This window comes from Astatotilapia calliptera, chromosome 4 (genome assembly GCF_900246225.1).
Source record: "Astatotilapia calliptera chromosome 4, fAstCal1.2, whole genome shotgun sequence".
Classification (NCBI taxonomy): domain Eukaryota; kingdom Metazoa; phylum Chordata; class Actinopteri; order Cichliformes; family Cichlidae; genus Astatotilapia; species Astatotilapia calliptera.
Window position 1 is genome coordinate 3,048,512 of NC_039305.1, and position 14,891 is coordinate 3,063,402.

At 44.2% G+C, this 14,891-nt stretch overlaps 1 protein-coding gene across 9 annotated transcripts in view; it reads right to left on the reverse strand.

Moving 5' to 3' along the window:
* The window catches only part of LOC113020226 (RNA binding protein fox-1 homolog 3), a 421,260-nt gene that overhangs the window by 195,742 nt on the left and 210,627 nt on the right, over window positions 1-14,891 (reverse strand). For 5 of the 9 annotated variants that reach the window (XM_026163999.1, XM_026164000.1, XM_026164006.1 and 2 more), the window contains exons 1-2: window positions 12,317-12,378; window positions 8,745-8,838 (exon numbers count right to left, since the gene is read on the reverse strand). In XM_026163999.1, the coding sequence (XP_026019784.1) occupies window positions 8,745-8,838; window positions 12,317-12,319 (97 nt within the window). In that variant the 5' untranslated portion in view covers window positions 12,320-12,378. Of the gene's footprint in view, window positions 1-8,744; window positions 8,839-12,316; window positions 12,379-14,891 lie in introns of those variants that run through there. The other 4 variants (XM_026164003.1, XM_026164001.1, XM_026164010.1 and 1 more) reach the window with 2 other exon arrangements.

The window sequence follows — 14,891 nt, forward strand, 5'->3', positions numbered from 1 at the left end:
AAACAGGCTACTGCCTTTGCACCTCTGCTTCTTGCCTCCCTGGTGATACATGCCAGAGATAACAGCTTAATTTCAACCTCAGCACTTTTACTGCACTGTCCAAGGCATTCACTGCATCAATGTATCAATGTAGCGCCATGCTAGTCACTCTCCACTGCGACAACTCACAATTTTTCTATGATGGAAGCTTTCAGAAAAGTGCCACGATTTAGTTCACACACCAGCCGCCCTCCTCTGATGGCTTTGGTCTTTGGAGACTCTGCTGGCTGTTTGTTTCTCTGAGAACAGGTCACAGGGCAGACTTTTGATTGAATCCCCCACACTGTGACGAGTGAAGGGGGCGGAATCGTTCTTGATTTTGCTGCAGAAGCTCTTCCCACTGCAAAACATTTCCTCCTTCACTTTGAAAAGCAGGTGCTGGAGCCACTTCAACACTGAGAGGGGAAAAAAAAATAACAACAGAACAAAACACATACACACAGACACACACACAGAATCGTGTTTTCATATCTTTGTGGGGACATCTAATACCCTAAACCTAACATAACCTATTTATAACCCTATAACACAGAAACCACATTTTGAGTCCATAAAATGCCTTTAACTTGTGGGGACCGGGATTTTGTCCCCACAGGCCAGTTGGTCCCCACAAGCATGGTAAACTTTCAATTTTTGGACCCCACAAAGATATGTAAACACGTTCAAACACACACATCAAAGAAGCTGAAGACTCTTTATGTGAAGAGCTCCAGTGAGCGAGTTCAGTGTAGAAGAGGAAATGCTTCGCACTTTTTTTCCCCCCACATTTAATGACCAAGATCAGATCTACAAAATGATATAACGTGTACTTCAATCTAAGAAGAATGAATACTTGGAAAATGTTATTATATACACTTCAGCGAAAATGTTTCAGTTCTGAGTGAAATCATAAATGTTAGGCAGCCGACTTCAAGGGTTTCGTTTTTCCTGAAATTTGAATCGATACTGAAAAAAAAGAAACAAAGAACCTACATTACACCTGTTTTTGGGCCACGCTGGTGTTGTTCATTTGAAGCGCTGCGCAGTCATAAGAGAGGATTTATAAAGAGGTTACACAGACGTGTCAGGTCCCGTATTTGCTCGCTTTAATCGCCGCACTACGTTCTGAGCTGTGGCTTCACCAAACCGGGCCTAAATAGATCACGTTCCGCGCAAATCCTCAATTCGCTTCCTCGTGCATCCGGTGTAGCGGGAGACTCCGTGCCACGCTGGCCGGGATTTCCTACGAATGCCCAGCTTTGCGGAGCACTGACCCCGCGTGGCACCGGCGACATGGCAGGCATGCCAGACTGTGATTAATGCTGACATAGGATGCACCCTGGCTGCCTGGGGTGTTAAGGCCACCGTGGAAGAGGAGATCCACCTTTGTCGGTGCGTCACGTTGAGAAAGCGGCCGCATCGCACACCGCCTCCGTCTGCAGGGGGCTGCAAAGGCCAGCGCTTAAAAGGGCAAACATGAATTGAATAGAGAATATGCTTTGTAGCACTTTTTTTGTCCTCCCATTGAAAAAATATTTGCTTACAGCAGCTGGATTGTTGTGAAATAGCAGGGTGCTATCTCAAAAACAGGAACACTTTTTCTTTTAAGCATCCATATATACGTATGACTAGACATGACAAGCTCTTTTCAGCACTCATGTTTGCAGCACTTCGCTCATGCATCTTCACATGAGTAATGATCTAGCAACTTAAAAGTAATACAGCCATCTATACCCTCTCACACAGAGACAGCTCTGTGAAGGCATGTCTCCTGTTATCCATAGGGAGGGCAGAATGAAATGTGCTTTTTATCACGTGTCATGAACGCTCCTCATGCCTTTCCTCCCCCCTTTCATTCATATCCATGTTGAACCTCCCGTCAAAAAAATATTGGCAAATGTTGTAATTACGTGCCGAGGATCGGCGCCTCACATGGCTCGAGGCTGGGCGCAGTCCTGGGCCTGATATTTCAGCTTTATCATATTTTAGTTTTATTTGAGGACGGTGGCAGCACCGTGCCTCCAGTCAGCCATAATTGAAATGAGGGAAGGAAGATGTAGAGGCTGTGTGCCCCACTCCTTGTAATCAAGCCCTTAGTCCTGTGCGCTTCACCATTTTTCAAAGTGAAATATCCTCACAATCTTTATAGTAATACGCAGCGAATCCTCTTCATGCCTTAGCCCGTGGGTAATTAGGCATGAGAAAGTGTATTTTTTACATGCAGAGGAGCCGTGTGTTAGCAATGCCGGGGCCACAAACAGGGCCCGGGATGCTGCGAGTCCACCAAAGGTATTCGATTAAATTCAGGATAACGCACGTAACAGCGTAACAGCTGCTTTGTAACTAATTTATTGTGCTTTTTGCAGCAGGCGTGAGATCAGTATTCAACGAGCGATCCTATCTGTTTTCCCACATTCGCCGTGTGGGTTGCATGTGGGGCTCATGTGTTCGCAGCCGGATAGTGAAAAAGTGAAGCCGGGGGACTGATGGAGAAGTTGATGTATGATCCCTGGTGGCTGAGCTTGTTTGAAGCGTGGAGCCGGGCAGGTGATTCGGAGGCGCCGGCTCTTTAAACAGCGTAATGAGCCAGAGAGGATGCCCCCCCCACCCCAAAGACACACATACACACACACACCAGACGCCCCTCCTTCTCCCTCCATTATATCAGAATGTTATGAAGAGATTTGAATTTTTAGGAAATTCGGTTTCTGCAACCTGTTCATTTAAAGCTCCAGTGATCAGTTATTAGCAATTAAAATCAATCAGTATGAAAGGAAGTAGGTCCTCCAGCATGACGGCCCCACAGCTGTCACAACCCCCCCGACTTTTAACCTCTTTCAGCCCCTCGTTTTGTTCAGTCTCCTTGTTAGTCAACTGATAATACATTGGAGCCACGTGTCAGTCAGTTTGCTGTGGAGTTTTTCTGCCCCCTAATGAAGAAAGTAGAAAAAAATCAGTTATTCCAGCTTTAAGTTCTGTGTCAATATTAAAGATAAAAAGGCCTAATACACAACAAGACCCATGCACAATATATGAAAGGAGTGAGAAACGGCTCCTTTATTTCCACAGACACGGGTGCTCCGCTTCAGGTGAATGTGGCGTGATCAATTTTTGCATATTTATGAATATGATAAATATGATATCGATTTCACCCGCCCTACCCTCGCCTTATATTCCACTTACATTGCAGGTTTCATACAGATTAGATCCTTAGAGGGTCTTGTAACACTGCTCTCTACAAGGGCAGCAGTGCACTCCCACCAGTGTCTGATGACACTCTAACAGGTAAGTACACGGGAAACAGGGTGGAGGGGGCGGTGTCACGGCGTGGGCACAGACCAAGACAAAATGAAAGCCGCTACACGTTTAGATAAAACGAAACAAAGGCCGAGTGAAACTGGTCCTCGTGTACAATTTACCGCGCATCTCTTCGCAAACACATTTCCTGCAAAGCTGAACATAACGGCGGCTTCAGCTCGGGGAAGAAACAAAGGCGAGGGGGCACGCGGGGGAGAGAGACGGGCTACGGGGCTTCTATGCGGCGTTTCATTGCTGCTGATAATATATAAATGCATGCACACATGGATGCTGCTCGTAAATGAATAAACACATACATCAATTTCAAAATCCAACACATTTGAATTTCAAATGCAGCGGTGCCTTTCTCTCTCTCTCCCTCTCTTTTTTACGATATGTCTCATTTCTCTTGTGGAGATATAAAAGGAGAGGGCTGAGAGGGAAAAATTAGAGGGGTGGGAGAACAAATGCTGTATGGAATTTGAGATTATGTATTTGGTTTGTGTGTTTCCCTCCTGTTTAAATCAAACATGTGGGGGCCGCGTAGCCCTGGGCTTGTTGCTGGTGACAGTTTCAGTGTTTCTAGACTTCTCTCCTCCCCCTTTTCAGCAGCAGTCCTGAATTGAGAAGCGGGGTGGAACGGGGTGTGGGCTTCTGGCGGAGGGTGAATTAAATAGTCACTCTCTCTCTCTCTCTCTCTCTCTCTCTCACTCTCCCCCCTTGCACTTTCTCTTTTTTTCAGTGGCGTTTAAAATCAATTCATTCAGTGGACTGCTGACACAGCCCGGCCCAGAGAGCCCAGGATTTATGGCTCCCTCTAATGGGCATGCTCTGAACCAAAGCCCTGCCGTCAGCACAATCCTGCCAGCCACCCATCCGCCCCGCTCTCTCACTCCATCTACCTTTTAAAGATGCAGGCATCCCTCCTCTTCCTTCCTCTGCTCCTCCTCCTCCTCCTCCCCCCCTCTCCCCCTCTCCCCCTGCTCGCATCACCCCGATGCTGGCGGCAAAGAGGCCCTGCGAGCGCGCTCAGGATCCAACAAATTTATAACACGACGCAAACAACAGCATCTTCATTTTGTAACGCTGGGGTGTTAAATGCCTTCTCTTTGTGCTTCACGGTGATTAATATCAGAGGAGTTTCTCTTCCAACAAGTGGTGCTTTCCAGAGCGGTGAATAATACCTCGCTAACTATTATTAGACATCTATTAATATCTGCAGTAGTTCCCATAGCAGCATTTTATTTATTTATTTATTTATTTTTGGATAAAGAGGAGCACATATTTTTCTGTAATGCAGGCAGACATTTGGTGTGGTGATGACCGAAGAGCACTGTGATTACTCACCGTAAAAGCAGAGGATTTCTACTTCTCCAAAAGGAAGAAGAAATAAACATGTTCAGCCTCATTCTTTTCCTCCTTCTAATCATTAAAATCCAAGGAGATCTTATCTAACAAGTGGTGGCTCCCGGAGCAGTATATAACGTCTCTGCATCCATTATCTCGTCTGACTAGTGGCACTACCTAAGGTCTTGTGAGTGTATATATATTCATGTATTCATAACCAAGTCTAGTCGTGTCACAGGATCTGAAACAATTTATGGCGCAGAGAAGAAAAAAAACATGATTGAAAACACTCGCCTGTGAACTCAGTCAGTGTAAAGGCATAAAAAAATGATCATGGCCCGAATTGCAATGACAACACCAAGTCGCTCCTGTGCACTTGATTCGAGTGAGTTGGCCAGTCTCTCGGCAGGAGGCTGTGCGCCGCTGCTTTGTGTTTATTTCTATGACAGTATGTCTGTGCGCACAAAATATGCCACGCCACTCTTGACCCCATTATATCCTCAGGCAACGTGGCAATTTGCAGACAAATACAGACCTTAACTTCAGCCCTGGAGCCTGCAACTTACATCCTTCTCCATATTCCAGCTCGGCTCCCGCAGCCTGTCAAGGCGTTATGGGCCCTGAATTAGCCTCCCATTACAGCAAGGCTCCAGCTTCCCCCTAAAGTTAACCATAACTGACCATTTGCCGTGGCTTCATTATAAAGCCATGCATGTAAAATCAAGTCGTGGTCCCTGGCCGTCACATTCGATTTCAAAATACAATCCCCAGCTCCCCCTCTCGGAATCTCCATCTTTCTCTCTTACTTAAGTTCAACCTTCTCCTTGTTTCATAAAATATGATCTGATTAAAATAGATTACACACCTTGTTAGCGGAGCGTTTCATATTTGATACAGTGTTGCTTTAAGATGGGCAACCTCCTTCATGATTCAAAGTGATTGTGGCCTTGTTCTCTGGCCTATTTGTTTAATAAGCTCTGCTACATCAGCGGGCCTTTTAAGTGAACACGCTCCCCTGCAGCAAAGGCAAAAGATCAATACCCACACCTGTAAAAAAAAACACACAAGAAATTTTTTTTAAAAACGAGGAATCACGGCGGCCAAGGATTTTCTTCTTCTAAGGAGTGGGAGGCCAGATAATAAGCAGCAATCCTGACTGTATGAGAGGAAACCCAAAACAGGAAGCAGCTTTTATGCGCTGACCTGTAGGGAGAGCTACGGGTCAGCTGTGAAATATTCAGGCCCGATTAGCCCAACGCCGCTTAAACTAAAGCTTTCCGATCATACGAGGTATGCAAATGGGATATTACAAACACAAAGAAGAAAGGCAGCGTCTTTGAGGGTAAATGAATTCATTATAATCCTCACCTCATCTGCTCGCTGATGGAAGACTTCTCGTGTAATCGCTGATGGGGGGAAACCTTCCACTGTACCCAGGGAGCTCAGATGTGGGAATAATACCGGGTCGGATCGCCTTAAAATGAAAATAATACTCCCCCATTTACCGTGAACAAAGTCCATGTAAGAGGGTATAATGTAATACTATGCTTGAGGAATGTAATTATCATTTAGTGGGTCCGTGAGCTGTGTTTGACAGGGCCTGAACTGCATGAAAAACTCATTTTCATTTTTCTTATTATATCATGATTATATAAACATTCTTAACCAGTGGCCACAGCAGCAGCAAATTATTGCAAATTAGCCCCATATTGCCAGTTTTTAGCGGAGGCAAATGAACAAGCACTACAACTCCAGTGTTTATTCCATAAATCAGCCAAACGCAGCACCTGTTGAGAATGTAAATAGCTGAGGCTATTTGATTAAACTTGCATCAAAACATTTGAAGAGCTCTGCTCGTTTTTGGGGCTGTTTATCCTCCTGTTTTCATCTCCACGTTAAGTTTGTTCTCTCCGCCCACGCCCGCTGCAAGCCGAGTTTCGATGGGCGGTGATGGGGGAGACATAACACCCACCAGCTATACGTGGGGTCACGGGAGGTCCGTCATTACCGAGCCACAGTGGTGATCACGGCAATAATATAGAACTATAACCGAGCAATTAGACTAATGGAAAACGTCCCTATTTCTCCCGGTGTGCTGCAGCGAGACGCGCCGCATGCCCCGCGGGCCCCCCGCCGAGATGAGGCTGGAGATATGAAGTGGAGAGGAGGTAATGGCTGGGGCCCATTGATCCTCGCTGCCACCTGCTATATGGCTCCGCAGAGGACGGGCGAGGAAGCTGAGAGCTTCATCTGGGGAGAGATCACACCGACTCCTGGGCTCTCAGGCATATGGATAAGAGTCTTTTTCTAGTCTTCCGCTACTTAACCAGCGCACATCAGCACAATATGGCCGGATAGGGTAGAGTAGGACGCGCATACATACAGCCTTTATCGCAGTGAGAGAGCTTTCACACCGAAAGGGCGTGAAGCTGTTTCCTCAAACTCTGGAGTGTTTCGCCCCTGGAGTGAAGAAAGGTGATGACCACTGAAATAAAAACCACAATAAGTGGCAAAGGTCTCGCTCTCCTTTTCTTTTTTGTCTGCACGCAGACGAGTTGTTGCTGCGCTGTAAAGCCACAAAATCATAACTCATAATTTGTGTTCGTGAACACGAATTCCAGCGCTTGTAATGTGATGGAGATGCAAAGGATGCCTGTAGCGCTCGCCTCCAAATACGAGGTGTTAAAAAGCCAAAAAAGCTGGAGTCGGGTACCAAAACAGGTTTTCTCTCTTAACAGCTGTCACAAAGGTAATTCCTTTTAATTAAAGTTAGGAAATAGGCTGCTAACACACTGCACCCAATCACAGTTTGCTTTGCCTCACCTTCAGCACCTGATGCCACTGAACTGGACCTCTCGACAGCCTTTGCCGCGTCGGTGCCTTTGGGAGAGGTTTTATTGGAATGTGACGCTGACTTCTGTCTCCGAAAGGCAGCAACAAAGGCTCAGTGATATGACAGTGGCTTTATCTATCTTTTATATACAGCCTATTATATTTGTATATAATATGATCGCTCAGAGAGAAAGTCAGATGAAAGAGAAGCTCTTACTTTTTTCTCTCCCGCTGTGCACCACTCCGACATGCTGTTCATTTACCCGACGGACACAGCAGAGAGACGGAGAGAGCTGTTCCTGTGCAAGGTGAGCAAGACGTTGTTGTCAAGCAGGAGGACACTGTGCAGATTTGTTTTGCTAGGTCTTGCAAGTAGGAGCTAAATCTCTAAAGTTACAAAGTTAGCGACAGCGCAGTGAACTAAAACGTGGTGATCGCAGCTGTGAGCGAGAGGGGCGTCGGGTGGATGGGCTGAGATGGTTTATAAATAAAAAACAAATACCTACAATATTAATAAATGCCCTAATTCAAACTGACTGGTCAGGATTGGCATAGCAGACAGAGTGGCATTAAACAGGGACTTGTGACCCCCACCCAAGCTGGACTTTAATGCTGTACCACCCTGAGAATCATTTTATTGCACTCCCTGGTTGAATTTGAAGTGTGCTGCTTCCCTGAACATCCCCAGCTGCACAGTGCGTGTGCTCTGATACACATGAAACCACATCCATGACCTACGTCACAGACCTCTAACAGCCCCCGGAGTACATGCATACATCACCGGGGCGATGTGAGCAGCTGTATCACTGGAGAGGTAATCCCAGTCCCTCTTCTCTAGTAGCTGAAAACATTGGAATTTTATCTGTCCCTTCACTTTAGTAAAGTGTGTTTTTAATCAACATCAGAATAAGATGCTTTAAAAAAAATGTCACAATGAAAATAAAGCACTGAAAGTGTTCTTTTTTTCCTATGGATAATTTTTGAAGACAATTTTTTAAAAATCTGGTTTCGATCTTTTAGCCTGTGAAGCCAAAAACAGGAGGAAAAAATCCAAAACTAGACAAAGAATGTGCAGCATGTTCACAGTGATGATGTTCACAACTTAAACCTCTGCTCAGGAAAAGCTGTGGATAAATTACCTCAGTGTAAACTCCACTTGGCTATAAGATAAGATTAAAAAAAAAAAGTCAACCAGAACACAACAGACCAACAGGAGGGGGGGTCCGAAGGGGGTTAGTTAAGAGTCTGACCTGCCCAGCTGGGGGTCTCCATGTACAGGTGAAGCCGGTCGGCCTGGAGCTGGGTCACTCGACTCGCTGCTGTTGGCACAGGTGCTGATGAATCCTGAAAATGGAGAAGAGAGGAAAGCTCCTATTAGAAAACAGAGTGCAGCAGCGAGAGGAGGTGATTCATTTAATTATGCGCTAATGAAACAGGGAACAGAATTCAGCCGTCTACTTTTACTACTTCATACTAAAGCTGTCACAATATCACACTTTTGCTTCACGGTGATCAAACATTTCACAATAACAACATCGGTGTGACGCGTGCAGAAAATCTGAAAAACACAGTGAAAGAAATCATGTTTGTAACAGCAGATTTTCATCCAAAATCCAAAAATATATCCTAAACATGAAGGCATGTTTCAGGTTAGTCCTAACATGACATGTGGAAGAAGACAGGTGAACGCAGTCAGTGTGCTACAAACACCTCAGCGATATTAACTTCACCCATATGTCGACTACACCTGATGTACAGTGTACACTTACTTCACAAAGACATTTGGCTGGTAATATTTAGAGACTTTCACCTTTTTAGATAACATAATGGAAAAATTCACAGGGAAATACTTTTTTTCTTCAGGCCTGTAGAGCTGGATGGTTCTCACTGTGTGATGCTCAAAGAAAAAAAAATCCTTTGAAAACCTCAGCAGCGTTACTTTTTTTCAAAATCTACAAACCCTGTTGGGAGCAGTTTCACGCAGGAACTATTTTCTTTCTACCCAACTACACCCCCCAGCCATATTACTGTGCAGAAGGGGGCGTGCATTTAGCATTGAGTCCAGGCTTGCACTTCCAACAGAATGTCAGGATGTAGATGGTGCACACCTTGGTTTAGCAGCAGTGCAAACTAGCTGAAGCCTTCATTTAGTTGCTGAATGCAATCGGTAAATAGTTCCTGCATGAAACGCCTCAAAACAAGGTTCACAAATTTTTACCAAGCAGCTCAGTTTCATGTTCGTTTTTGGTGCAAAATCAGGCCAGTGCCATCAGGCTCTATTATAACCTTTCTACAGTCTCCAAAACAGGCTAGATGCATATATGCTACTGCAACTGAACTGTCCCTTTAATGGATAGTTAAAGGGACGTCTAGTTAGATGAGGAGAAGTGATTAGTTTGTCTCTGTGAAGGCTTAAATAAGCACCAAATCCTAGTAACACCTTAAAATAACTAATAAATAAGGAGCATTTTATTTGTTTGACACGTTCGCACAACTTCCACGTAAAGACAATGATGTGTAGTTGTAGGGGCGTGAGCCGCTGGAGCCGTTTCTTGACATTTCGTCCTGCTGCGTAGCATCTCCAGCTAGCATGAGGTGCCAGATACAGTGAGGACGTGCAAGTTTTTGTTTAGTCTCTTCACAGGTACAGTGGCACCAAACTTGACAACCTCACTGCAACAACAAGACTTCCAGCTGTTGCTCACCAGGAAGTAGTTATAGTGAAATCCATTTAAGTCGAGGTTTCTAAAGACGTCTCCTGTCACTCGCAATAAGTTGTGATGACGGCAGAAAGTAGCACTCTGAATTTAGCGATCAAAAAAACAATGTCGCAATTACACCGAGTACGTTTGGTGCATCGTTTGCAGAGCTGGTATTAATCACCGGCGCTCGATGCTGTCAGACGTTACATCCCGTGTGTGTGAGATGCAGAGCCAATACACAAAGCATATATATCTGAATGTTCCTGCATGTTTGTGCCTCAGTGGGTGACTGTTCTCATGCAGCAGGAGGTTTTTCTGCTGACTTGTGTATCTTCGCAGGCCTCTGGTTGGCTGTTGCCCAGAAGCCCAGCCGGTGAACCGCAGAGAAACCGCATTGATTTCATCCCAGCAGAAATCCCTTCTCCTGGTTCCCGCCTCCCTACCCCGCCCAGCACCTGATTAAGCATTTGCAGGGAGCCATGCCAACACAATTTGTCATTTATCAAAAGTAATTAAAAGCAATTTCTTTTCTCTTGTTGATTGGGAATTGACTAATTGTTGAGTCAGTGAAAACGGGGGAATAAATAAAACAGGGAAGGATGAATTTTACATAAACTCGGAGGAAAACATAAACGCTGTAAAACGAGGGCCAGACATCTGGCTCTGTGATTTCTCTCTACATGATTATGGCTGCAAAACCGAAACAGTTGTTTAGCGCATTCAGATATACAGCCCATAGGCAGTAAATAATATATTAGAAACAGCATATTGACTAGCTGACTTAAAAGAGTGTTTTCACTTCATGTTGTGTGAACACAAGAGTGGGAGGAAAATACAAACACTGGTTGGTTATTTGTTAACAGGAAAAAAATGAAAAACGCTGCTCCCACTTGTGCCAAAAGAGATATTTGAGCCGGTAAATACCAACATCTCAGTCTCGGAGAACCCCCCCAACCCCCCAAAAAAAGGGACGAGACACAAGGTGGAGAGAGGCTGGAGCCATCCCACAGCAGAGGTTACAGTACATCTATCCAATGAAACCAAGCAATACCGTTTCAACATTATCGGTAACAACCTCTGAATGCACCATTACCTTCTATAAGGGCAGAATGAAATGTCAGAATTGATTCGAGAGGGGAGGGTTGAGATATAAGTGGGCAGCTAAGGTGGCCATTTTGTTTCAGCGGCCCTACTCGGTGTCCCTGGATCATTAGCGGACGGTAAGAAAGAGCTGGAAGAACATGAAGGAGGTGTGGGTGGCCATCGCACACATCTCTGGTGACAGCATATGAAAAAGCAACCAAAAACAAACACACACAAACACACACACACACACACTGACATGGCAGGAATCAAAGGGGGAAAAACAGGCACGCGCGGAATCGCTGGGAGTCGTTTAAAATTTCGCACCACTTTGTAAATAACTTTAACTGCACAAATACCTGGTTTCGCTCCGGGAGGATGAAAAAATTTCCAGCCAACAATTTATTCCCTGCCAACAAATGGCGCCGTTGCTTCAATGAGACTATTTGAATATCCCTTTGAAGGCTGCAGATGGACAAGCAATGCTATCATTGCCTGGAAACACAGAAATAATTGGGCAACAGTGGAAGAAGCCTGCATTCATGTCTCTGCTGAGACCCAGCTTGGAGTATCTAAATGAACCTCTCATTCTCCTGCCTTTTGTTTACGTTCCTATTTATCATAAAAACTCAATTACTTATGTTACCCAACATGTATGGTTATTAATGTTCTAATTATGCTTTTCCCCTCTAATCTTTGCCTCGCAATTTGGGTGATGTATGTTTGAACAATGCACCGAGTCCCCTGGAAGTGGATGCTGAATTAGGACTATGTATGGTGACAAATTAAAGGGGAAAGCCGACATCCAGTGTCTTTTAAGGTGCTGGGGCACCACTCGCTGCCCGAACAGCTTCAGTGCACCTCTGCGTCGACTCCCCATGTTTCAGGTGTTTTACTGGGACGAGCACGTTCTTTCAAATGTGATGTGTCGTCTTCATCATTGCTTAATGCACTGCTCATGCCAGTACAGAGGCGTAACCTTTTACAAAAAGTATTTACCTATTTAACAAGATAAAGTGGATGAGATTAAAACATACCATTTGTGCTGTCTGTCTTCACTCTACATGGACATCTTCACCTTTCTGCAATCCTTCCTGGCTGAAGAATTGTAAAATGTTATTACTATTATAGTTAAATAAAGTCAAATCTACTATATTACCAAGTATAAGCTGAAAATGTAAAGTGCTGGAGAAATTTCTAAACAATTTCTTCAGGAAAAGAAGCAATAAAACACCATGAAAACACCTCACCACTCATAAAACAATATTATTGGGAAACTGTGCATAAAATATCAAAATAAAAATGATTGTTCTTCAGGAAAATGTTCCGCATCAGTATTAAATTGATTAATATTACTGCTGCACATTGAGCTAATCTTAAATACTTTATAGTCTGTTTAATGCCCAGCATCATATTCTATAAATCATGTGTTTGTAGTGGCTGTCCTGTGAGAGCCACATATCTAGGAAACACACAGTTGTTCCAAATCACAGGTCTCTTCAAACAGTACAGTAAAATAATAATTTAAAAAATCAGCTAAATTAAAAGGCTGGATCAGTGTGTGACATGGTTAACTATTAATATCCACAGTGGATTCAAAATATAAATGAAAAATGAATGTGGAGTGTTAGCAAAGCAGCTGGTTAAACCTATTACACTCAGGTATCCTAGTAGATGCTAATCTGAAAGTGCTGCTGAGATTGCACCTGCTTAACTTGCCTGATTTATTAGCCCGGACATGGTCAGAGCTGCTGCCTCTCCATCATCGTCACAGCTTTCCTTATAAACGGAGTTATTAAAAAAAAATCTCAAACTCAATCTTCTCTACATCATACATGTTAGCCAAAGCGGTTAACAAGGGGAAACTCCAAGGTTACGACGCTAAATCTCTGAAGCCTGTTTACTTACAAATGCTAACTAGCGTTAGCTAATTGGCTAATGCTAATGTATTAGCATACCAAGCACAAATCATAGCTAATCTCAGAGCAGTGAAAGCTGACCAGCAGCAGCTTGCTTCACACTCTGGTCTCGTCTCAAAGGTCAGAAGTTTATCCAAAACCACTGAAGGAAAAAACTACTAGCCTCGAGTTTACTCAGCTTCAGTCACGGACACGCCCTCAAACCTGACAGAGCTGCTTTCATGAAAATGAAATAAGCACAGCTTTCAGCAACAACATCCGACTGCGGCCACAGGCTGGCAGCAATGTAAAAGCTGGATTTACATATTAACTGACAGGCGAGGAGCTTGAAGTAGACAAATAGCTTTATTTCTAAAATACACATTTTAATGTGTATTTTTAGGCAAGTACTGCTTGCCTTGCTTGTTCTAACTAAATGCCACAATTTGACTTAATGGAGTATTCTTCTAAATCAGCGGTCCCCAACCCCCGGGCCTCGGACCGGTACCGGTCCGTGAGTCGTTTGGTACCGGGCCACGAGAGTTGAGGCTCAGGTGTGAAATGTATAGTTTTCAGGGTTTTTATCGGTTTTCAGCGTTATTTTGTTATCGTTTTTATCGTTTACTCGGTTTTCCTGGGTCTTTTCACATGTTTTATGAATAAATTTTCTTTTTTTCGGTACCGGTACTAGTTTTATTTTGTCGTATTTATCCGCGACACCTTAAAGGCCGGTCCGTGAAAATATTGTCGGGCATAAACCGGTCCGTGGCACAAAAAAGGTTGGAGACCTCTGGTGTATAGTCTGTATGTATGATAAGTGCACCACACAAACATAATGGCATAAAAGTACCGAAGCCAGACTGTTGATATTTGGTCAAACTGACTAGAATGAACTATACCTTGATGACAGTTACCAGCTAATTGTAGCTCTGCCAGACAGACAGGCTGTTAGTACAATTACTGAAAAGGCAGCCACATCATTTGTAAGATAATTGCTGCGGAAGGGAACCAGCAGCGTCCACTTTGGTGACTCAGACTAGCAGAGGTGAGGCTGACCGTAAAGCTAGTGGCTACAGCCTCCTGTGTTGCTATGCACCTATCAAAGTGACCCGACTTCAAACTCAAATAAACTCGAAGTTTCACTTGACCTCTATGAAATAATCTACAAAGGCTGAAACCATTCTTGTACCAGACTGAAAACTTTTGGAACCAGCCTCAAGTGGTCACCTGAGGAACTACAGCTTTCAGTGTTTCCGCATTAGCTTTATTTTCAACCCCACAGGCTGTGGGCAGGTCCCACAGTCATAAGAGGAAATGTTACATTTTTTGCATTGCGACCACGTTGATAAATAAAGCGCATCACACCAGCAGTAATGATTTTACTTTGCACCAAAGTTCATAAAGCTGAGCGTGGTTGGCACTGAAACTAAGCTTTAAATGTCAGTCCACAATCTGTGATTGGTAACCCATTCAACTGTGTTGGACTCAGCGAGTATGAAAGCCAAAAGGAACGATTCACATAAATCTATCGCACTCATCAAACCCTTCAGTGACCTCTCGCGCCCTATGGATGGGAGTATTGTCATCCTTGAAGAGGCCATTCATTTCATCACTGGTTAAAAAGGAGATCACTCAGAGCAACTTTGTATTGACTTGAAGTGACCCTTCTGAGGGAGAAGTAGACCCAAAGCAACATGCCCGACAAAGAATAACA